This window comes from Triticum urartu, chromosome 1A (genome assembly GCF_056163025.1).
Source record: "Triticum urartu cultivar PI428250 chromosome 1A, HENAU_Tu73, whole genome shotgun sequence".
NCBI lineage: Eukaryota > Viridiplantae > Streptophyta > Magnoliopsida > Poales > Poaceae > Triticum > Triticum urartu.
In genome coordinates this window covers 546,808,913-546,834,928 of record NC_141873.1, presented here as the reverse complement: position 1 = coordinate 546,834,928, position 26,016 = coordinate 546,808,913, and the positions used below count along the sequence as shown (strand labels likewise).

The following is a 26,016-nucleotide window of genomic DNA, read 5'->3' as shown; positions in this document are numbered from 1 at the left end:
TTGTACCGCGCACATTACTTAGCACAACTAGGAAAATAAGATAAGATACGCAGACCAATCCAATCAATGCATCCGAGTGGGCTGTTGGACCTGGGCTGTACATGGTAAGTTGATAACAGCCCACAATAACAGCAGCAGCATGAGAGGTAATCGCGCAGCTCGCGGCGGGTTTTATGATTAGTACCATACCGCTTAGCTGCTAAGGATGGGTTGCAGGGGAGATATACAAGAAGGAATGCAGCCGCACTGTCAAAGAGCACGGAGCTGCGTGGTGAGCACAAAGCGAACTATTCTTTCGCCTTTTACTAAAGAATACCGTGTGCGCGCCACAAATAGCAGCATAAGCTAATTTTTTGAGGGTGCCCTCCTTCATTATTAAGGGCCCCAACAAAACAAAACTTAAATTTGAACTAGAAGTTTGCTTCACGTTATCTTGTTATTTGGAATCTTCCAAAAAAATTGACAGTAGTGCTCATATTGTGTTAATATAAAACCAATTAACCCATCCAGAGCAAAAAATAAAATAAAATTGGCACTTCAGTATTTCAAACAAAATTTAAGAAGAAGCAAATGACAATCAGGAGGGGAGGCCTTTTAGAGGGTGCTTGGATCCAAGGACTATTTTTAGTCTGACTAAAAATAGTCTCTTTTAGAGGCTAAAGTTCCAAGCACTAAAGAGAGGCTAGGACTAGTCTTGAGGTTAAAATTTTTTAGTCATAGGAAACCTACTAAAATATGTATTAGCCCTCTCTCTCCTCATTTAATGCCTCTCTTTAACACATGCGAGTTCTGGATTGGAGGGTTTGGAGGATAATAAATGCTCAATAACTTGATTTTAGTCTCTTTAATATTTGGATCCAAGCATGGGTGAGGTTAGCAAGTTTTAGTCCCACTACTTTTAATCATGGGACTAAAACGTATCCAAGCACCCTCTTAGCATCAAAGTTAGCTAAACTTAGCCAGCAAAGCAAATTGGGAGCTTTCTCAAGCTCTACAGCCTACATCTCGAAATACAGCGAAGCAGGGTGCAGCACCAATATGCAACTAGCACAAATCCTGTACACATCAAAACTACTGATTATGCTGCCTCTACACACCAAAAATGGCTACAGACTAGAAGACAGATTTCATCATGCTATGAACTAGAAAGACATATCATAACGATGTTAAGTACGACAAGTTCAGACATTTCGACAATCAGGACAGGATTCACCAGGTAACTACCAGAGTTCATCTAGAATCAACTTTAGATATTACAGCACCCAAAATTATGTAGCACCAACCTTGTATACTGCCTTAACACACCAGGAATTCCAATACCACACTAAGCACTAAGCATTGTCTTGTTCACTGGAAAGAACTATGCACTCTGCCATTCGGTTGAACAATACAAGCTTCAGAACTCCAACTAGAAGACACATCATAACACTGCTACAAACTAGAGGGCATATCATAAAAGAAGTCTTCGACTTCAACAATCAGGACGGGCTGATGGTAAGATTTTTCATTTCGTCAACGACATCCTCACCTATCTCTTCCTCAAGAGCTTTCAACGACTTCTGAAATCCACTGAAGGCTGCATAGGCGTTCTTGGGCGAGCCACCGAGGCCCGCCATTTCCTGGCACATCCCTGTGATGCCAACGTTCAGTCTTTTTATGGCGGACTTCATTTCAGACGGGTCTTGTGCATACACGGAGGCCCCAAGCTCGTTAACCTGGTCAGCAACGTCCCTGCAGTGGCTCAGCAAATTCTCCATGGACTCCACCTTGTCCTCAGCAGCACCCCTTTGGTTGCCAGAGCTCTTGAGCAAACTTGTGATGAAACGGATTGTTTCTTTCACCGCATCAAGCGAATCTGCTGTAACAGCAATAATCAACTTGGCGATGGCTATCTCCTCCGCAGTGAAGCCTTCATCTTCCTCAAGATCAGAGAACGATTCATCCTTATCTGAAAAGCTCATGGCGACATCTCCATTGGAAGATTTTCCAGCTTTGGTATCATCAGAATCACCAACTGGGAGTTCTTTCATCTCACGCAGGATATCCTTCAGACATACACATATCTGCGTCATAGCTCGCCCTATGGCGATACAGTTGGTTGCAGGCACCTTCTTAAGAGCAAGACAAGCTTCCCATACAGTTCCTGTCACTGGAGGTATGATTGTTTTCCGGTCAGGACTGCCAGATTCTGCATGTCACAAACAAGCGTATTTAGCCCTGATTCTGACCACTTAAAACATGAAGAAAATAATGTGGATTAAAAGCATGGTCCAAATCTTCAGTAGCCCTAAGCAGAACCAAAATCATGCACAATATATCAGAACTGTATGAACACACTAGCAACCTTCCCTTTTTTGTTTAAGGCGACAACTGATGCATTGCTATTCCACATGTCGTTTACTAATTATTACAGTATCACTTGCCCATTCATGAACTAGAATCACAACAAAACAGGCAATCAATACCACCAGATATGTAAATTACTAGTTTCCACTTTAGCTATATGAAGATTAGATCAGCAAGTTTAGTCATGTTAGTTAGCCATCACCCAAGCTGCTTCACCTTCTATAGATAAATGGCAGCATCTAGAGAAAAGCTGCATCAGGGTGTTGGATATCACATACCATAGGCAGAAACGGCTAGCTTGAACAACGAGAAGCTGGCATCCACCATGCCCTTTGCAGAACTAGTGATATACTTGTGAAGCGTAGGACCGGCACCAACCGTGCTTCCATGGCAAGCCAAAAGGAAACCCTGCAGGACGTTGAAATACGCAGCAATGTTCTCCTTGAGCGTCTCCACACCAGGCAAGTCTCCGCTCCAGACCATCCCAGCTACAACGAGAACAAGCATATATAACAACAATAAGTGAACACAACCAGAGATACATCACCGACAAGAAAACAGAATCGCACTATAAGGACAGCATGAATTGCACCAGTGAGCACTAGACAGAAGCAAAATACTATAAATAACTTTACTCTGCTGCATACAGCGGCCAAAGCATATGTACTGCAGCTAATTGGCTTCTTGAGCAAGTACAAACTACTAAATTCAGATAAAACAACTAAAAATTTCCCAATTTGTGATCCTATTGGGCGTGCCAAGCAACTGAAACGAATCAACGATCACCCAGAGAGACCCTAACAGCTCTGACTGCACGCGATGACTGTCACCCCAGCGCACAAAATTAGTCTAGGGAATTCAGCCCGGTTTCAGACTCACCGACGGTGGCCTGCCTGGACACCACATCGCCGAGCGCGACGACCTCCGACCACTCCGTCCGCTCCAGTCCCCCGGCAGCCACCTCCGACATCATCTGCGAGAGCGGGAGCGCAAGTCAAACGAGGGAGCTCCGAGCAGGATTAGGGCCGGGCGGTGAACCGGGGATTCACCGGGTACCTACCTGGAGGGTGTCCATGATGGTCTGGAGGTGCGGCTGCAGGAAGCGGGACAGCTCGCCGCCTCCTGCCGCGGCCTTTTTGCCTCCTTTCTTCGACATGGCAGCGGGCGGAGGATGTGGCGGCGGCGGCGCGGCGCCTGGGTTGGGAGGACGGCGAGGAGGAGGAGGAGGAGGCTCAGGAGAGGGGCGGCGGTCGGAGGCCCAGGGTTTATTCTGTGAAGGCTTTGGGCCGCCTGATGTCAGTCGTTTCGATGCGCTTTAAGATTCGTGCTTCCTTCTTGCCAATATCGATTTTCTTTTAGAGGTAATAATATATTGCCAGTAGTGCTTAAACTTGCCATCAATATTTATTTTAGTGCCTGAACTTAAAAAATACGTCGAACTACTTCTAGAACTTGGGACAAATGTGTAAATACGTTGATAACCTCATCCATAGACGTATAATGCGCTCACATGGCATTATATTTCTAATCAGCATGCACACATGACATGAAACCCACTTATAACAGATGGTTTACTTTATAAAAGTCTCTACGTCCAGTGGGCCCATCTGTCAGCACAAAGAAAAAAGGATAAAATTTATGCCTATCGGAATTGAACTCATGACGTTATGCTTGCAATCAGGCTGGCGATTTGGTTTCTCATATCCACCAACGATAATGACAAGACCTCCTATTTACCGCATTCTGCGGCAAACACACGCCTCTTCGCACAGAGCGTGCGCAACTAGGCCGGCACATTGGAGTAAAACTCTTAGTGATTGGTTGGGCGCAAAAGTTGATAGAAATTATGGCCTATCGGATTTGACCTCGCGATGTTATGCTTGCAATCAGACTGGTGATTGGGTTTCTCATATCCACCGGCGATAATGACGGGACCTCCTACTTACCGCATTCTGCAGCAACAGACGCCTCTTCGCACAGAGTACGCGCAACTGGGCCGGCCCATTGGAGTAAAACTCTTAGTGATTGGTTGGGCGCAAAAGATCTGAAATAGAAAGAATGTGCAACTTGGAATTCGATCTCCAGACCTTTTGTAGTGGTCGGTACCGTGCTAGCCAGCTGAACAGTCGAACTGTATACACGAATGTGAAATTGAGTAGCATCAAGTCTAAAGAACAAACTGCAGCAGCGTAAATGACCACTACTCAATGTTTTGAAAAAAAAACACAAACAATTTATTAATTCCAATTTCTTTTCAAAATGCGAACAATCTTTTGAAAACACGAACAATCTTTGAAAACTTGGAACACCTTTTTTGAATTATGAAGATATAATGAAAAATCAGAACAAAAGCTTTAAATTACGAACAATTAAAACACGATCAAAATTTCAAACTCCGAACTTCTTTGAAAACAAGAACAAATTTAGAAATTCTGAACAGCTTTTGGAAACACAATTTTTTTAAACTCTAAACATTTTACAAACATGATTTTTTTTTGAAATTCTAAACATATTTTTGAATGCGTCAACAATTTTGGAAAACATGAAAAAATTGAAACACCATTTTTTATTCAAAACACAAACAAATTTACAAATCCCGAGCAAATTTTAGAAAAACGAAAAAATTGAACACTAAAATTTGTTGAAAACACAAAAAAAATTCATTAACATCAACAAAATTTTAAAACTTCAAACATTTTTTGAAAACATGAACAAATTCCGGAATTCAGAACTTTTTTGGATGTTGTGAACAAATTTTGTAATGTGATATTTTGCGGAACTTTTGAACATTTTCGGAATTACAAATATTTGATAAAGGAACATTTTTTAAAATTGTGAACAAAATTTGAAACTATGAACATTTTTTAAATCTGATTTTTTATACAAGAATATTTCTTGATATTCTTATTAATATTTGAATTTTTTGAAAAAATATGAAAATAAAATCGTGCTTGAAAAAAAGGAAAAATAATAAATGAAAAAGGAAAAGAACAGAAAAAGAAAAAAAAGGAAGAGAAAAAGACACAGAAAAAAACCAAAAAGGCAGTAGAAGAAAATAAAAGAAAAACTCGGTTCTGGAACCATCTAGAAGGTTCCTAAACCGGTTGGCTCCTCACAGTCTAAATGGCCGGCCCAGATCCTCCGGTCCTGTCGTCGGCCTGTGCGTTGCGTCGATATTTCGACGCAACAAGCGGCGAATAAGAAATACCGATAACGATGCCTATGTTGCAATCAGTTCAACCCATTTTGCTCATGTTAGCTTATTAAAATAAATTGCAAAAAGTTTGTCAACTATAATCACAGTAATAACAATAAAATTAAAATACTTGTGTGTTAAGCATAAATAACATTATAATAACATTATAAATTGCAAAAAGTTTGTCAACTATATTATAAAAACATATATTATAAAACAACTATAGGTAAAACTGTGTCTACCATAGCTTGCCACAGAACTAGTTAAGTGTCCCTAAACTTTTAACGGTTCAAAAGTTATCAAAAAATATAAAACAAATAAGGCAGCATCTCTCTAATGTAATAAGATGATCCAACGGAGGGATTGTCAAAATATGCATCTGTGTGTCCTCGGCAAAAATAATAAGCATTTCAGCTCACTGCGACATAAATATATACTGAACTATTTGTTTTTTTGTCCAGGACACATACAGTCATATTTTTTTATTCTCTCTGTTGGATCATGTTATATTATAGGTGTGTTGGTTCAGTATTTTTTTCAGAATTTTTGAGAACTTTTGCACCGTTGAAACCCTTAACTAGTTCTGTGGCAAGCACTTGTAGAAAATCCTACTTATATATATATATATATATATATATATATATATATATATATATATATTTATATTTATATATATATATAACTATTTATCACCCAGGCTGCAGAATAGATTACTTTTCACACGAGGTAATCTTACGATCGCTTCATAAATAAATTACATTTCGAATACAAATAGTTACATTTATATTGATTCACTACATAAAATTAGGTTTAAGAAAACAAAAATATATATTATAAGACCAGAAAATTCACATTTTATGTATGTTTTACTATATGTTTTTACATTCGTAATTTTATGTAAAATAAAATATATTTTTACAGCGAGTATTATTTTCTTCTATTCTCTCTTTACGTATAAAATAAGACAAAATTTACAGAATGTAAAAATACAGTGCATTGATGTCAAAATAAAGAGGGGGTTAAGAATAATTATTCCTCACACAGGGTGACGAATAATGCGACTTCACATGATTTTTAAAAATATTCACATTTTTATTAAAATTCTCTGGTGATAACTTTGACTCATGACACATATTAATAATTTCTAAATAACTGAAAGATCATCAGATGTAAATATTCATAAAAAATATTTTCTAATTGTGCATAGTTATGAATATTTTTTAGTTATACAAAAAATTCTTAAACAGCAAATTTATGAATTGTAAAAAGTTCATATAAATATACAAATGTTTCTATAATTAAATTAATAATTATGAATTGTAATTTAGCAAATATTTATGATATTCTAAACTATACTTACATTTTATAACCAGAAATAAAATTTAATTTATATGATTTTTTTCAAAAATAATACATCATTACTATTTAAAATTACCTGAATGTTTTTCTAAACAATTTATGTTTTGTATGTATAATATTTGTAAGACACGAATATTTGAACTATTTGTTTATTACTATCATTATAATTTACTTAAATTTTACAAATTTTAAAAAGAAATAAAAGAAAGCTAACATGGGTCGCACTGACTACAGCCTATTTAAACCACACGGGTCTGTTTCTGTATAACAGATAGGACATTTACAGTTTCTCAAAAAATAAAAGATAGGACATTTACACTTACGTTAGGTTAAATCATATGTGGCAGAGTGGCTAGCACATTCTGTTCGCAATCAGCAAGAGGGTAGTTCGAATCATAGGCACTATACTTTTTAAGTGGGATTTTTCCTTTGTGCTGACATGTGGGGCCCGCTAGTCATAGAGACATGCGCACGCTAATCAAAATACGGTGCCACATCAGCGCATTCTACGTCTACAGATAGAATTACCATCGTATTTGCAGACTTATGCCAAGTTTTAAAACCAGTTAGATGTTTTTTCAAGTTCAGGGTCCAAAGTGAACATCGGTGACAAATCTAAGCACCACAAATGATATTACCTCTTTTTTTTAATTTTATAATATAAAAGGGCACTAAAATCATCATAGACCTGATAATGATCAAGGAAAACAACCAATGAAATGGAAAGATAACTGGATGCAGAATGACCAGTAAAAAGTGAAATTATAATGAAAATCACATTAGTCTTCATCCTTCGATTGATTGTCGTTCATCGGAGATAGTAATGAAAAGGTGAAGGAAATATGCCCTAGAGGCAATAATAAAGTTATTATTTATTTCCTTATATCATGATAAATGTTTATTATTCATGCTAGAATTATATTAACCGGAAACATAATACATGTGTGAATACATAGACAAACAGAGTGTCACTAGTATGCCTCTACTTGACTAGCTCATTGATCAAAGATGGTTATGTTTCCTAACCATAGACATGAGTTGTCATTTGATTAACGGGATCACATCATTAGGAGAATGATGTGATTGACTTGACCCATTTCATTAGCTTAGCACTTGATCATTTAGTTTGTTGCTATTGCTTTCTTCATGACTTATACATGTTCCTATGACTATGAGATTATGCAACTCCCGTTTACCTGAGAAACACTTTGTGTGCTACCAAACGTCACAATGTAACTGGGTGATTATAAAGGTGCTCTACAGGTGTCTCCGAAGGTACTTGTTGGGTTGGCATATTTCGAGATTAGGATTTGTCACTCCGATTGTCGGAGAGGTATCTCTGGGCCCTCTCGGTAATGCACATCACATAAGCCTTGCAAGCATTGCAACTAATAAGTTAGTTGCGGGATGATGTATTACGGAATGAGTAAAGAGACTTGCCGGTAACGAGATTGAACTAGGTATTGAGATACCGACGATCAAATCTCGGGCAAGTAACATACCGATGACAATGGGAACAACGTATGTTGTTATGCGGTCTGACCGATAAAAGATCTTCGTAGAATATGTGGGAGCCAATATGAGCATCCGGGTTCCGCTATTGGTTATTGACCGGAGACGTGTCTCGGTCATGTCTACATTATTCTCGAACCCGTAGGGTCCACACGCTTAACGTTACGATGACAGTTTCATTATGAGTTTATATATTTTGATGCACCGAAGGTTGTTCGGAGTCCCGGATATGATCACGGACATGACGAGGAGTCTCTAAATGGTCGAGACATAAAGATCGATACATTGGACGGCTATATTCGAACACCGGAAGTATTTCGGGTGATTTCGGAGAAAACCGGAGTGCCGGAAGGGTTACCGGAACCCCCCGGGGAAGTATTGGGCCTTAGTGGGCCTGAGGGGAGAGAGAGGGCAGCAGCCCAGGAGGTGGCGCGCCCCCTCCCATGGGGAGTCCGAATTGGACTACGGGAGGGGGGCGCGGCCCCTCTTTCCCTCTCCCTCTCCCTCTCTTTCCTTCCCCCTACCCTCTTCCTAGTTGGACTAGGAAAGGGGAGTCCTACTCCTATTAGGAGGAGGATTCCCCCCTCCTTGGCGCGCCTCAAGGGCCGGCCGGTCTCCCCCCTTGCTCCTTTATATACAGGGGTAGGGGGGCACCTCTAGACACACAAGTTGATCTTCGTGATCGTTCTCTTAGCCGTGTGCGGTGCCCCCCTCCACCATAATCCTCGATAATATTGTAGCGGTGCTTAGGCGAAGCCCTGCGACGGTAGAACATCAAGATCGTCACCACGCCGTCATGCTGACGAAACTCTTCCCCGGCACTTTGCTGGATCGGAGTCCGGGGATCGTCATCGAGCTGAACGTGTGCTAGAACTCGGAGGTGCCGTAGTTTCGGTGCTTGATCGGTCGGGCCGTGAAGACGTACGACTACATCAACCGCGTTGTGCTAACGCTTCCGCTTCCGGTCTACGAGGGTACGTAGACAACACTCTCCCCTCTCGTTGCTATGCATCACCATGATCTTGCGTGTGCGTAGGATTTTTTTTTGAAATTACTACGTTCCCCAACAAAAGGAACAGCTGCAAACACTCTCATCATATAAGATTTGAAGACCGCAATAGCCACTAGCCGCTTGAATCGAGATCTACGAAGAAACACAGCTTGTAATCCATCATGTAGTTTTTATTATGTGTTCAAGGCTCAACTGCTCTCTTTATCTCATGGTGAGTAAAGAGGCGCTTTTAGTGATGTCAAAGTAAATTTGATTTTTGGCAGATGAGATTTCTAGTTATATGCGGGCTAATAGACAGAATGTTGAATGACTTGATCAAATCTTTAATGATTATTGAGCACGGTCGATGTGGCTAAATCTAGTGGTGTTAGAATTATCAACTTTGTTGACCGTCATTCACTTGTAAGCAACTAGGGTGAACTCAAACCCTCCATGCTCAGCAGCTAAGGTGAATTCAACCCCTCCAGGCTCTTCTAATGATCCCATGGATCCGCCTTCCCTTTGCACGTCGCTCTGGTCATTGGTGTCGGGTGGGGAATCACGGTGCCACGCTCCGGTAGTGGAGTGGCGACATCGGCGCATCGGCGACTTGTTCTGGCGACAATAGTGGTGGTTCGGTGGTCTAAGAATCTCGATGTAATTTTCATTACTAGCAAGATGCTCGTGCATTGCACGGAACATCAATGTGCATTTTTTTTACAAAACACCTGTTGTGATTGACCCATGCAAGAGTAATCCCATGTGTAGAAACTAATGATATCTCGAGAATTTTATCGGAAAGCTGGTATCTCGACAATTTCATCAAAAAATGAAAGATGAGGTGAGGAGGAGTGGAGCGTGGTGGTGACTGGCGGTTGGACTGGGCGGAGGCATGGGGATGGACAGCGCCGGCAGGCGGCAGCGGCCACCATGCTAGATTGTTCCAGAGACTTCCTTTTTTAATTGCTCAGTAATGAGGTTGTGGGAGATAAGGATGAACGAGGCAAGGCCTTGTCTGTAAGAGCATAATTGGTTTGGTGCCAAAAATAGGCATGCCAGGGTTTGGCATTGTGTCAAATATTCGCTACTACTTGGTTGGTTACCGAGTTGTCTTGCCTATCTCACATAAAGTTGCCAATATTCGGCAAGTCTTGGTATTGCGAACATTTGGCAATTCCAATATGACAGCAAACCAATCATGCTCTAAATGTGGATAGAGGTGTAGGTATCTTTTGTAAAATTGTCATACTTTGCTTTCTATCTGTCAGATATAGATCAGACGGTCTATATTACAAGATGGCAGGCACACCATCATCACCAACTCGTTTTTTATAAGAATAGAGATGTTTGAAATGCTTTGTACTTCAGGTGAACTTTTATAACAGATCTGATATTTTTCGCAAAAAGTTATGTTTTCTTGGTAACCCAATAAGTTCTTACAAAATAAAATCATAAATTTGCCAGATGGGTAAATCATTGGTATGATTTGATAAACATTTATTTACACAATCATATTAGTATGTGCAGTAAATCATGGGCTAACGCACTAAAATATTTATATCTTATTGCAACACACAAGAAATTATCTAAAATAAAAAATAACCCCCATCATTGAGAATAGTCTCATGTCAAACATATTATTTAATTGCACATGTGTTGAAACAAGGGCATACATATTCTAGTAATTAAACAGCAATCATATCTATTTTTTAACACAGTCCAATCAAAGTCGCTCACATACACGAGAATACACTCACCCTTATGAACACATGCAAGCACACCCTACCCCTATGAGCACCTCCAAGAGACTGAGTCGGCACATCACCTTGAGATTGATGAAGTCGCCACAGACGCCTTCTTAGTCGATGAGAACGTCTCCTCCCACTGAACACACTTCGCCGGAAAGTCTGGAATAAATTCAGGAAAATGGGAGCAACAATGTCTCTAGGACTTGAACTCTAGTGGGTTCGGGATACCACTCTCCTCCTAACCGTCCAACCACATGTTGGTTCGCCCGTTTATATCTATTTAATTTGATTTGGGTATGAGCAAGGGAAGGCAAGGAAAGTTCTGATTTAGTTGAGATTTTGAAAACAATGACTTAATTTGATTGAGTTATTGTAGGACATGATTTTGAAAAGGTACCAATTTTGTTTAGATTATTCCAAGTTGGCCTATCTGCGTTGGTTTTTATTTTGTGTGGCATCGGTTGAGATTACCAAAAAATCAAGAAAAAAACTGAAGGAGGCGTGGAAAGGAGAAAACTGGGGAGGAGCTTAGGCGAAGCTAGCGACCCTCTTTAATACTAGAGATGCACATGTGTTGCAACGGGGGCATATATATTCTAGTGGTTCAACACCAATCATGTCAATTTGATTTGATTTTGGTAATTATTAAGGGAAGGCAAGGAAAGTTTTGTTTTAGTTGAGATTTTGGAAAGATTTGTTTTTGTGACTTAATGTAGGACGTGATTTTGGGAAAGTGTTGATTTATTTTATATTATTCCATGTTATGTACTTACATTGGTTTTATTTTGTGCGGCATCGGTTGAGATTGTAAAGAACTCAATAGAAATTTTGGTGGGGAGGGGGGGAGGAAAAAACCAGGGAGGAGGTGAGGTGGACCTACTAGGCAAGCTCATTGCCTGTGTGTTGCAATGAGGCATACATATTCTAGTGGTTCAACACCAATCATATCCAACATATACGTCACACATTGTATATTCTAGATCTTAGTAAGAATTGATTTGATCTGAGTTTGGATAGGAGAAGACTAGTAAAATTTTGATATAGTTGAGGTTTTGGTAAGATTTGATCTGATATGGGTATGGGTAGAGGAAGGGAAGGAAAGTTTTGTTTTAGTTGAGATTTTGGAAATATTTTATTTGATTTAATTGAGTTAATGCAATATGTGAATTTGAGAAAAACACTGATTTGGGTTAGATTATTCAAAGTTACTCTACTTACATTGGTTTTTATTTTGTGCGGCATCAGTTGAGATTACCAAAAAATCGAAGAAAACCAAGGAGAGCAGGAGTGTGGGGAGGAAAAAACCAGGAAGGACGTGAAGAGAATCTACCAACTCCCCTTTAATAATATAGATAATAGTAGAGATGAAAGTGTGGACACTAATTTTGACTGGCGTGTTAATCTTTGGATACTGACCGTATTCCCTAGGTAGTTTAAAAGATATCTATGAATTAATAGGTCGTCCCTAGTTGCATGTCAAATATATCGCATTATGGATCCTTTTGGATCGCATAATTATCTTCTACTCCATACCAGACTTCTATATTTAGATTTTGGTATCAATCTATTAAATGATTTGATCTCCAAATAGGTATATCAATAGATAAGTTGGTGAACAATAATGTCAAAATTTGGAAGATTTTAATTTTAATTGCTAGTTAAAACTAAAATCTAGAATGCATCTAAATATATCATAATTGAATATTATATATACCAAGGTCAGCAATAGGTTTCCCCAAGATCAGATCCTCATTCCATACGTATGCAACTAAGAAGCATGGCTTGTGTTGCACGCACTCTTTCCATTCCTTTCTTGCTTGCATTATTCTTCGTGGTAACTCTCTCTCTCTCTCTCAATAAATCAATTGTTGATGGAAATGTATGTTTAACCATGAGTTGCAATCATTTTTAGGCTGAGGTATCCGGGAGCATGAACGTAGAATCATACAAACCGGTATGTTTACTATACTATTTCCATGGCGTTGGTGAAATGGCAAATAAGTCGCAAGCATTATGTTGTACTTGTATCAAAACACTGATTTTGGTATTTGAATTTCTGATCTAGGCTGGTGCAGAAGGATCTGTTCCTTTAAAAGGTAACAAATCTAAGTCTACATTTGTCAAATCATTATACAACAAAATTCTAAGTCCATGCATGTCAATCATTATAAAGTCATTGTAAAATTATGAAAACATTCTTCAAATATTCCACATAACATGAGCGAGGAAAGACATGGAACTCTTTTTTGTTGAAGCATAAAAAGTAATATGCATGATCGTGTCATAATAATGTCAAATATAACTCCCATTATTTATTTTTAATATGTTGCGCACAATGAACAGAATGCCCAATGAAATGCAAGATCCGTTGCTCAGCTACGTCACACAAGAAACCATGCAATTTCTATTGTAACTACTGCTGCAAGAGGTGCCTGTGTGTTCCGTCCGGCACGGTGGGCAACAAGGAAGAATGCCCGTGCTACAACAACTTGAAGACCCAGGATGGCAAGCCTAAGTGCCCGTGATATGCTTGCAAGTCATGTGTGGCCTCTAAGTTTTACATCATCTGCGAGAGCAGGAGAGCAAGTCAAACGAGGGAGCTCCGAGCAGGATTAGGGCGGCGTCCTGGACTGGGGATTCACCGGGAACCTACCTGGAGGGTGTTCGTGATGGTCTCGAGGTGCGGCTGAAGGAAGCGGGACAGCTCGCCGCCGCCTGCTGCCGCCTTTTTACCTCCTTTCTTTGACATGGCGGTCGGCGGAGGATGCGGCGGCGGCGGCGCGGCGCCTGGGTTGGGAGGAGGAGGAGAGGGGTGGCGGTCGGAGGCCAGGGTTTATTCTGTGAAGGCTTTGGGCCGCCTGATGTCAGTCGTTTCGATGCGCTTTAAGATCCGTGCTTCCTTCTCGCCAATATCGATTTTCTTTTAGAGGTAATAATATATTTGCTTAAACTTGCCATCGATGTTTATTTTAGTGTCTGAACTTGAAAAATACGTCGAACTGCTTCTAAAACTTAGCACAAATGTGTAAATACGTTGATAACCTCATCCATAGATGTATAATGCGCTCACGTGGCACTGTATTTTTAATCGGCATGCACACGTGACATGGAACCCACTTATAACAGATGGCTTACTTTATAAAAGTCTCTACCACTACTAGGGAAAAGGCTAGCAGCAGCGCGGGTTTTAGACCTATCAGTAGCGCGGGGTGGTGCGCTACTGATAAGGCGCTACAGCTAACGAATAGCAGTAGCGTGCATCCACCCACGCTACGGCTAAATCGACTTAGTAGCAGCGAGTTCCAGGAGGAGCGCTGCTGGTAATTAGTAGTAGCGCTTCTCTCTGCCCGCGCTGCTACTATTATTTCGTATTTTATTTCTTTTTTATTTCATGTTGTATTCGTACACCTTTACACAAATTTTCATACAATAGGAATTTACAAATTGTTTTTACATCATAATGAGTTATTACGTGAAAGAACCGTGTGGACTAGTTTCAAGTGGACGGACATCCACTTGAAACTAATCCGCGGTTCTTTCACCCAATGATATAATAAATATCATCATCATATCATTAACAACTTATCATCATCATCATCATATCATTGGTCACTAGTCGTAATCACAAGTACTCCTCACATCTTCAACTCTAACACATTGTATCACATAATAAACATATTGTACCTCATAGGACTGTTGGAAATATGCCCTAGAGGCAATAATAAATTGGTTATTATTATATTTCCTTGTTCATGATAATCGTTTATTATCTATGCTATAATTGTATTGATAGGAAACTCAGATACATGTGTGGATACATAGACAACACCATGTCCCTAGTAAGCCTCTAGTTGACTAGCTCGTTGATCAATAGATGGTTACGGTTTCCTAACCATGGACATTGGATGTCGTTGATAACGGGATCACATCATTAGGAGAATGATGTGATGGACAAGACCCAATCCTAAGCATAGCACTAGATCGTGTAGTTCGTATGCTATAGCTTTTCTAATGTCAAGTATCATTTCCTTAGACCATGAGATTGTGCAACTCCCGGATACCGTAGGAATGCTTTGGTTGTATCAAACATCACAACGTAACTGGGTGACTATAAAGGTGCATTACAGGTATCTCCGAAAGTGTCTGTTGGGTTGGCACGAATCGAGACTGGGATTTGTCACTCCGTGTAAACGGAGAGGTATCTCTGGGCCCACTCGGTAGGACATCATCATATGTGCAATGTGACCAAGGAGTTGATCACGGGATGATGTGTTACGGAACGAGTAAAGAGACTTGCCGGTAACGAGATTGAACAAGGTATAGGGATACCGACGATCGAATCTCGGGCAAGTACAATACCGCTAGACAAAGGGAATTGTATACGGGATTGATTGAGTCCTTGACATCGTGGTTCATCCGATGATATCATCGTGGAACATGTGGGAGCCATCATGGGTATCCAGATCCCGCTGTTGGTTATTGACCGGAGAACGTCTCGGTCATGTCTGCATGTCTCCCGAACCTGTAGGGTCTACACACTTAAGGTTCGATGACGCTAGGGTTATAAAGGAAGCTTGTATGTGGTTACCGAATGTTGTTTGGAGTCCCGGATGAGATCCCGGACGTCACGAGGAGTTCGGGAATGGTCCGGAGGTAAAGATTTATATATAGGAAGTCCTGTTTCGGCCATCGGGACAAGTTTCGGGGTCATCGGTATTGTACCGGGACCACCGAAAGGGTCCCGGGGGCCCACCGGGTGGGGCCACCTACCCCGAGGGGCCACATGGGCTGTAGGGGGTGCGCCTTGGCCTACATGGGCCAAGGGCACCAGCCCCAAGAGGCCCTTGCGCCTGGGGAAACCCTAAAGGAAGAGTCCCAGCAGGGGAAGGCACCTCCTAGGTGCCTTGGGGGGGGGAGGACTCCTCCCCTGGCCGCCGCCCCCTAGGAGATTGGATCTCCTAGGGCTGGCGCACCCCCCCCTTGGGCTCCCTATATATAGTGAGGGTAGGAGGGCCTCTAGACACACCCCTTTTGCCTTTGGTGCAGCCCTCCCTCTCTCCCAAGTCCTTCTCCTCTCCCGTGGTGCTTGGCAAAGCCCTGCAGGATTGCCACGCTCCTTCACCACCACCATGCCGTTGTGCTGCTGTTGGATGGAGTCTTCCTCAACCTCTCCCTCTCTCCTTGCTGGATCAAGGCATGGGAGACGTCACCGGGCTGTACGTGTGTTGAACGCGGAGGTGTCGTGCGTTCGGCACTTGATCATCGGTGATTTGAATCACGACGAGTACGACTCCATCAACCCCGTTCACTTGAACGCTTCCGCTTAGCGATCTACAAGGGTATGTAGATGCACTCTCCTTCCCCTCGTTGCTAGTCTCTCCATAGATAGATCTTGGTGATACGTAGGAAAATTTTGAATTTCTGCTACGTTCCCCAACAGTGGCATCATGAGCTAGGTCTATTGCGTAGATTCTATGCACGAGTAGAACACAAAGTAGTTGTGGGCGTTGATTTTGTTCAATATGCTTGCCGTTACTAGTCTTATCTTGATTCGGCGACATCGTGGGATGAAGCGGCCCGGACCGACCTTACACGTACTCTTACGTGAGACCGGTTCCACCGACAAACATGCACTAGTTGCATAAGGTGGCTGGCGGGTGTCTGTCTCTCCCACTTTAGTCGGATCGGATTCGATGAAAAGGGTCCTTATGAAGGGTAAATAGCAATTGGCATATCACGTTGTGGTATTTGCGTAGGTAAGAACCGTTCTTGCTAGAAACCCATAGCAGCCACGTAAAACATGCAAACAACAATTAGAGGACGTCTAACTTGTTTTTGCAGGGTATGCTATGTGATGTGATATGGCCAAAAGGATGTGATGAATGATATATGTGATGTATGAGATTGATCATGTTCTTGTCAAGGGAATCACGACTTGCATGTCAATGACGAGACAACTTCAAGAAGACACGATGATGGAGATCATGATGATGGATATCATGGTGTCGTGCCGATGACGATAATGATCATGGAGCCCCGAAGATGGAGATCAAAAGGAGCAATATGATATTGGCCATATCATGTCACTATTTGATTGCATGTGATGTTTATCATGTTTATACATCTTATTTGCTTAGAACGACGGTAGTAAATAAGATGATCCCTCATTAAAATTTCAAGAAGTATTCTCCCCTAACTGTGCACCGTTGCTACAGTTCGTCGTTTCTAAGCACGCCGTGATGATCGGGTGTGATGGATCCTTACGTTCACATACAACGGGTGTAAGACAGTTTTACACATGCAAAACACTTAGGGTTAACTTGACGAGCCTAGCATGTACAGACATGGCCTCGGAACACAGAAGACCGAAAGGTCGAGCATGAGTCGTATAGAAGATATGATCAACATGAAGATGTTCACCGACGTTAACTAGTCCGTCTCACGTGATGATCGGACACGGGCTAGTTGACTCGGATCATGTAATCACTTAGATGACTAGAGGGATGTCTATCTGAGTGGGAGTTCATAAGATAAACTTAATTATCCTGAACATAGTCAAAAGGTTTTTGCAAATTATGTCGTAGCTCGCGTTTCAGTTCTACTGTTTAGATATGTTCCTAGAGAAAAATTAGTTGAAAGTTGATAGTAGCAATTATGCGGACTAGGTCCATAAACTGAGGATTGTTCTCATTGCTTCTTAGAAGGCTTATGTCCTTAATGCACCGCTCAGTGTGCTAAACCTCGAACGTTGTCTGTGGATGTTGCGAACATCTGACATACACGTTTTGATAACTACATGATAGTTCAGTTAAACGGTTTAGAGTTGAGGCACCAAAGACGTTTTTGAAACGTCACGAAACATATGAGATGTTTTGAGGGCTGAAATTGGAATTTCAGGCTCGTGCCCACGTCAAGAGGTATAAGACCTCCGACGATTTTCTTAACCTACAAACTAAGGAGAAAAGCTCAATTGTTGAGCTTGTGCTCAGATTGTCTGAGTACAACAATCGCTTGAATCAAGTGGGAGTTGATCTTCCAGATGAGATAGTGATGTTTCTCCGAAGTCATTACCACCAAGCTGCTAGAGCTTCGTGATGAACTATAATATATCAGGGACATATATGATGATCCTTGAGATATTCGCGATGTTTGACACCACAAAAGTAGAAATCAAGAAGGAGCATCAATTGTTGATGGTTTGTGAAACCACTAGTTTCAAGGAGGGCAAGGGCAAAAGGGACACTTCATGAAACGGCAATTCAGCTGCTGCTCTAGTGAAGAAACCCAAGGTTGAACCCAAACCCGAGACTGAGTGCTTCTGTAATAAGGGGAACAGCCACTGGAGCAGAATTACCCTAGATACTTGGTAGATGAGAAGGCTGGCAAAGTCGATAGTAGTATATTGGATATACATTGTGTTGATGTGTACTTTACTAGTACTCCTAGTAGCACCAGGGTATTAGATACTGGTTCGGTTGCTAAGTGTTAGTAACTCAAAATAAAAGCTACGGAATAAACGAAGACTAGCTAAAGGTGAGCTGACGATATGTGTTGGAAGTGTTTCCAATGTTGATATGATCAAGCATCGCACGCTCCCTCTACCATCGAGTTTGGTGTTTGTGTTGAGCATAGACATGATTGGATTATGTCTATCGCAATACGGTTATTCATTTAAGAAGAATAATCGTTACTCTGTTTATTTGAATAATACCTTCAAATGGTCTTACACCTAAAATGAATGGTTCATTGAATCTCGATCGTAGTGATACACATGTTCATGCCAAAAGATAGTAATGATAGTACCACTTACTTGTGGTACTGCCACTTAAGTCATATTGGTATAAAACGCATGAAGAAGCTCCATGTTGATGGATCTTTGGGCTCACTCGTTTTTGAAAAATTTGGGACATGCGAACCATGTCTATTGGTATATATGCATGAAGAAACTCCATGCAAATGGACCATTTTGTACTCGCTTGATTTTGAATCACTTGAGACATGCAAATCATACCACATGGGCACGATGACTGAAAGCCTCGTTTTCAGTAAAATGGAACAAGAAAGCAACTTGTTGGAAGTAATACATTTTTGATGTGTGCAGTCCAATGAGTGCTGAGGCATGTAGTGGATATCGTTATGTTCTTACTTCACAGATAATTTGAGTAGATGTTGAGTATATTTACTTGATGAATCACGAGTCTGAATTATTGAAAGGTTCAAGTAATTTCAGGGTGAAGTTGAAAGATCGTCGTGACAAGAGGATAAAATATCTATGATATGATCATAGAGATGAATATCTGAATTTCGAGTTTGGCACAGAATTAAGACATTGTGGAAATTGTTTCACAACTAATACAGCCTGGAACACCATAGTGTGATGGTGTGTCCGAACATCATAACTGCACCATATTGGATATAATGCATACCATGATGTCTCTTATCGAATTACCACGATAGTTTATGGGTTAGGCATTAGAGACGACCACATTCACTTTAAAGAGGGCACCACGTAATTCCGATGAGAAGACACCGTATGAACTATGGTTTAGAGAAACCTAAGCTGTCATTTCTTAAAAGTTTGGGGCTGCGACGCTTATGTGAAAAAGTTTCAGGCTGATAAGCTCGAACCCAAAGCGGATAAAATGCATCTTCATAGGACACCCAAAAACAGTTGGGTATACCTCCTGTCTCAGATCCGAAAGCAATAAGGGATTGTTTCTAGAATCGGGTCCTTTCTCGAGGAAAAGTTTCTCTCGAAAGAATTGAGTGGGAGGATGGTGGAGACTTGATGAGGTTATTGAACCGTCTCTTCAACTAGTGTGTGACAGGGCACAGGGAGTTGTTCCTGTGGCACCTACACCAATTGAAGTGGAAGCTTATGATAGTGATCATGAAACTTCGGATCAAGTCACTCCCAAACCTCGAGGGATGACAAGGATGCGTACTACTTCAGAGTGGTACGTAATCCTGTCTTGGAAGTCATGTTGCTAGACAACAATGAACCTACGAGCTATGGAGAAGCGATGGTGGGCCCGGATTCCAATAAATGGCTCGAGGCCATAAAATCCGAGAGAGGATCCATGTATGAAAACAAAGTGTAGACTTTGGCAGAACGGCTCGATGGTCGTAATGCTATTGAGTATAGATGGATTTTAAAAGGAAGACGGACAATGATGGTAAATGTCACCATTAAGAAAGCTCGACTTGTCGTTAAGATGTTTTCTGACAAGTTCAAGGAGTTGACTACGGTGAGATTTTCTCACTCGTAGCGATGCTAAGAGTCTGTTGGAATTATATTAGCGATTACTGCATTATTTATGAAATCTTGCAGATAGGATGTCAAAACATTGTTTCCTCGACGATTTTCTTGAGGAAAGGTTGTATGTGATACAACCGGAAGGTTTTGTCAATCCTGAAAGATGCTAATAAGTATGCAAAGCTCCAGCAATCCTTCTGAGGACTGGAGTAAGCATCTCGGAGTTGGAATGTACGCTTTGATGAGATGATCAAAGATTTTGGGTTTATATAAAGTTTATGAGAAACTTGTATTTCCAAAGAAGTGAGTGGGAGCACTATAGAATTTCTGATGAGTATATGTTATGGATCAGAAATGATGTAGAATTTCTGGAAAGCATATGGGGTTATTTGGAAAGTGTTTTTCAATGGAAAGCCTGGATTAAGCTACTTGAACATTGAGCATCAAGATCTATAAGGATAGATCAAAACGCTTAATGGTACTTTCAAATGAGCACATACCTTGACATGATCTTGAAGGTGTTCAAGATGGATCAGTCAAAGAAGGAGTTCTTGCCTGAGTTGTAAGGTATGAAGTTAAGACTTAAAGCTCGACCACGGCAGAATAGAGAGAAAGGACGAAGGTCGTCCCCTATGCTTAAGACATAGGCTCTACAGTATGCTATGCTGTGTACCGCACCTAAAGTGTGCCTTGCCATGAGTCAGTCAAGGGGTACAAGAGTGATCCAAGAATGGATCACAGTACAGCGGTCAAAGTTATCCTTAGTAACTAGTGGACTAAGGAATTTTCTCGATTATGGAGGTGGTAAAAGAGTTCGTCGTAAAGGGTTACGCCGATGCAAACTTTGACACTAATCCAGATTATTCTGAGTAGTAAACTGGATTCGTATAGTAGAACAGTTATTTGGAATAAGCTCCAAATAGAACGTGGTAGCTACATCTAGGAGATGACATAGAGATTTGTAAAGCACACATGGATCTGAAAGGTTCAGACCCGTTGACTAAAACCTCTCTCACAAGCAACATGATCAAACCCGGAACTCATTGAGTGTTAATCACCTAGTGATGTGAACTAGATTATTGACTCTAGTAAACTCTTTGGATGTTGGTCACATGGCGATGCGACCTGTGAGTGTTAATCACATGGCGATGTGAACTAGATTATTGACTCTAGTGCAAGTGGGAGACTGTTGGAAATATGCCCTAGAGGCAATAATAAATTGGTTATTATTATATTTCCTTGTTCATGATAATCGTTATATTATCTATGCTATAATTGTATTGATAGGAAACTCAGATACATGTGTGGATACATAGACAACACCATGTCCCTAGTAAGCCTCTAGTTGACTAGCTCGTTGATCAATAGATGGTTACGGTTTCCTAACCATGGACATTGGATGTCGTTGATAATGGGATCACATCATTAGGAGAATGATGTGATGGACAAGACCCAATCCTAAGCATAGCACTAGATCGTGTAGTTCGTATGCTATAGCTTTTCTAATGTCAAGTATCATTTCCTTAGACCATGAGATTGTGCAACTCCCGGATACCGTAGGAATGCTTTGGGTGTATCAAACGTCACAACGTAACTGGGTGACTATAAAGGTGCATTACAGGTATCTCCGAAAGTGTCTGTTGGGTTGGCACGAATCGAGACTGGGATTTGTCACTCCGTGTAAACGGAGAGGTATCTCTGGGCCCACTCGGTAGGACATCATCATATGCGCAATGTGACCAAGGAGTTGATCACGGGATGATGTGTTACGGAACGAGTAAAGAGACTTGCCGGTAACGAGATTGAACAAGGTATAGGGATACCGACGATCGAATCTCGGGCAAGTACAATACCGCTAGACAAAGGGAATTGTATACGGGATTGATTGAGTCCTTGACATCGTGGTTCATCCGATGAGATCATCGTGGAACATGTGGGAGCCATCATGGGTATCCAGATCCCGCTGTTGGTTATTGACCGGAGAACGTCTCGGTCATGTCTGCATGTCTCCCGAACCCGTAGGGTCTACACACTTAAGGTTCGATGACGCTAGGGTTATAAAGGAAGCTTGTATGTGGTTACCGAATGTTGTTCGGAGTCCCGGATGAGATCCCGGACATCACGAGGAGTTCCGGAATGGTCCGGAGGTAAAGATTTATATATAGGAAGTCCTGTTTCGGCCATCGGGACAAGTTTCGGGGTCATCGGTATTGTACCGGGACCACCGGAAGGGTCCCGAGGGCCCACCGGGTGGGGCCACCTACCCCGGGGGGCCACATGGGCTGTAGGGGGTGCGCCTTGGCCTACATGGGCCAAGGGCACCAGCCCCAAGAGGCCCTTGCGCCTGGGGAAACCCTAAAGGAAGAGTCCCAGCAGGGGAAGGCACCTCCTAGGTGCCTTGGGGGGGGGGAGTCCTCCTCCCCTGGCCGCCGCCCCCTAGGAGATTGGATCTCCTAGGGCTGGCGCACCCCCCCCCTTGGGCTCCCTATATATAGTGAGGGTAGGAGGGCCTCTAGACACACCCCTTTTGCCTTTGGTGCAGCCCTCCCTCTCTCCCAAGTCCTCCTCTCCCGTGGTGCTTGGCGAAGCCCTGCAGGATTGCCACGCTCCTTCACCACCACCATGCCGTTGTGCTGCTGTTGGATGGAGTCTTCCTCAACCTCTCCCTCTCTCCTTGCTGGATCAAGGCATGGGAGACGTCACCGGGCTGTACGTGTGTTGAACGCGGAGGTGCCGTGCATTCGGCACTTGATCATCAGTGATTTGAATCACGACGAGTACGACTCCATCAACCCCGTTCACTTGAACGCTTCCGCTTAGAGATCTACAAGGGTATGTAGATGCACTCTCCTTCCCCTCGTTGCTAGTCTCTCCATAGATAGATCTTGGTGATACGTAGGAAAATTTTGAATTTCTGCTACGTTCCCCAACAGTGGCATCATGAGCTAGGTCTATTGCGTAGATTCTATGCACGAGTAGAACACAAAGTAGTTGTGGGCGTTGATTCTATTAATTCAACTAGTTCTTACTAAATATAAACTTACTATAAATAGAAAGAAACTAGCACATCTACTACTACTAATTAACATCTAACTACCACATCTACTACTAATTAACATGTACTACTGCTAATTATACAACTAGTTTACCATCACTACTAGTAATTAATATCCACTACTTCTAAAAATCATTATCTATGAACCCTAAATTAACATCTACTACTACTAAAATCATCTACTAACTAAGCAAAGAGAGAGGGGGTTGGGGAGGGGTGGGGTGGGGGCTTACAGAGGGAGAGACGGTGGCGGGGAGGTGCTCGGCGACGGAGGGGCGGCGAGGGCGGGCTCGGGATCGGGAGGGCGGCGGTCCTGGGCGGCGGGCTCAGCGGGCTCGGTCGAGGGCGGCGGCGGTGAGGTCGAGGGCGGCGACAGTGTGGTCGAGAGCGGCGGCGGTGAGGTTGAGGGCGGGCGGCGGCGGCGGCGGTGAGGGCGCAGGCGCGCTCGGGCTCGGGCGGCAGCAACAGGGAGTAGGGGAACAGGCCGGTGGGGGGGAAAGGAGGACTTAGCGAAATTTTGATGCGGGAGGTGGTTAACTCGAACTAGCAGTAGTGCACGTACAGAAAACGCGCTATAGCTAACTTATCTACAGCGCGTTTTAGGGAAAACCGCTACTGCTAATGGAAGCAGTTATTTCTTTTGTTTAGTAAAAACATCAAAAAAATACATTGGTCATCATTGATCTTTTTGTGGATAATCTAAATAGTCAACATGAATCCTCACTGTACCTGTATAGGTACAGGCGAGGATTCATATTGCAACCACAAATCATACACATATAGTTCAATGAAGACCAAGTGCTCGAGATAGGTTGAGAAGCAACATATTTAAGGTGGTAAACACCTTGTTCGCTTAGCAGTATGGGACTAAACTTAATTAGTTGCGGTCATACTTAGCAGCAGCGAGTTTTGAGCAAAACCGCTGCTACTAATTTCTTTAGCAGTAGCGCGTCCACAGGAAGGGCGCTACTACTATATCTAGCCTGGAGGCAACACCGTGGCAATTATAGTAGTAGCGCTCTTTTCACCTAGAGCGCTACTGCTACTCAGTCATTAGCAGCGCTCTTTTCTAAAGCTCGTTGCTGCTAATTAGCAGTAGCGTCTGTTTTTAGACCGCGCTGCTGCTAAGATTCTGTGTATAAGGTTTTCCCTAGTAGTGTACGTCCAGTGGGCCCATCTGTCAGCACAAAGGAAAAAAAAGAGAAATATTATGGCCTATCGGATTTGAACTCGTGACGTTATGCTTGCAATCAGGCTGGCGATTTGGTTTCTCATATCCATCGACGATAACGACAAGACCTCCTATTTACCGCATTCTGCGGCAAACACACGCCTCTTCGCATAGAGCGTGCGCAACTGGGTCGGCACATTGGAGTAAAATTCTTAGTGATTGGTTGGGCGCAAAAGACCATAGAAATTATGGCCTATCGGATTTGACCTCGCGACGTTATGCTTGCAATCAGACTGATGATTGGGTTTCTCATATCCACCGGCGATAACGACGGGACCTCCTATTTACCGCATTCTGCAGCAAACAGATGCCTCTTCGCATAGAGTACGCGCAACTCTACAGTATGAACTTTTTCTGAAATTTTGAACCTTTTTAGATGCGGAAAGCATCTGAAAATTTTAATCATTTTTTAAACTTTGCAAAACAAGATCGTATTCTTGAATTTTCTGAAAAAAAGGAAAAAAATACATCAATATGAAAAACGAGAGCATCAGAACTTCTAGAAGGTTCCCGAAAGGGGGTGGTGGGGGTCGTACAGAAGCTTTTGGAATGTCGCTGGACCATAATCCTGCTCTAAATGGACAGGCCCACCATGATGCATCGAGAGAGCCACTTGTTGCAAGAACAAAATTGTTTGTGTATACATAAAATGTTCCTAGATGCATGAAGAACATTTTTGGAATACATGATGAACATTTCAAAGATGCATGGCTAATATTTTTTATATATGCATTAAAAACATTTAATGGGAATATTCATTTTTCTTCGTGCATGAAGAATATTTTTTATAGACACGATGATATTTTCAATATATTTTAAATATTTTTAATACATACTTAAAATTTTAAAATACAAGATGAAGCTTTTTAATACATGATGGACATTTTTAATACAATATTAATATTTTCAAAACAGACGATTTATAAAAATACATGACGAATGTTTTTAAAATATATATTGGACCATTTTTGAAACACGATGAAGTTTTCTGAAGTACATGACGGTCATTTTTAAGTAAAAGATGCACAATTTTTTTAATACACAATGAACATCTCATGAAATATTATGGGATAGAGGGAGTACATGTTTAACATTTTTCAAATGTGGTAAACATTCTTGAAGTACGGAATGAACATTTTTCTACACCAGAGATAAAAAATAAATGAATTATGTATGTTTAAAATAAAATAAGTAAGTAAAAATGAAATATATTTAAAACTAGTGGTGAATAGCAAAATAAGTAGAAAAATTAAAAGTAAAATAAATTGAATTTGCAGACTTATGGCAAGTTTTAAAACCAGTTAGATGTTTTTTCAAGTTCA

The 26,016-nt window shown here is 41.6% G+C and overlaps 2 protein-coding genes, 1 long non-coding RNA gene and 1 other non-coding gene across 4 annotated transcripts in view; 2 read left to right on the top strand and 2 right to left on the bottom strand.

The window, feature by feature from the left end:
• LOC147992487 (uncharacterized) overlaps nt 1-26,016 on the bottom strand; it is a 285,776-nt gene that overhangs the window by 16,290 nt on the left and 243,470 nt on the right. The window lies entirely within an intron of this gene.
• Nucleotides 263-384, top strand: LOC147992494 (U5 spliceosomal RNA). Its single transcript, XR_015614442.1, has one exon. It is a non-coding gene; the product is annotated as a U5 spliceosomal RNA (small nuclear RNA).
• On the bottom strand, nt 1,209-3,631 carry LOC147992493 (uncharacterized). Its single transcript, XM_087530692.1, has 4 exons — nt 3,407-3,631; nt 3,226-3,319; nt 2,625-2,834; nt 1,209-2,188 (listed from the first exon to the last, which is right to left on the bottom strand). Exons 1-4 carry the CDS (start codon nt 3,500-3,502, stop codon nt 1,479-1,481), a joined length of 1,110 nt encoding a protein of 369 aa, XP_087386818.1. The 5' UTR covers nt 3,503-3,631; the 3' UTR covers nt 1,209-1,478.
• LOC147992492 (peamaclein-like) lies at nt 12,906-13,677 on the top strand. The gene is made up of 4 exons (XM_087540685.1): nt 12,906-12,986; nt 13,065-13,106; nt 13,218-13,248; nt 13,496-13,677. Exons 1-4 carry the CDS (start codon nt 12,915-12,917, stop codon nt 13,675-13,677), a joined length of 327 nt encoding a protein of 108 aa, XP_087396811.1. The 5' UTR covers nt 12,906-12,914.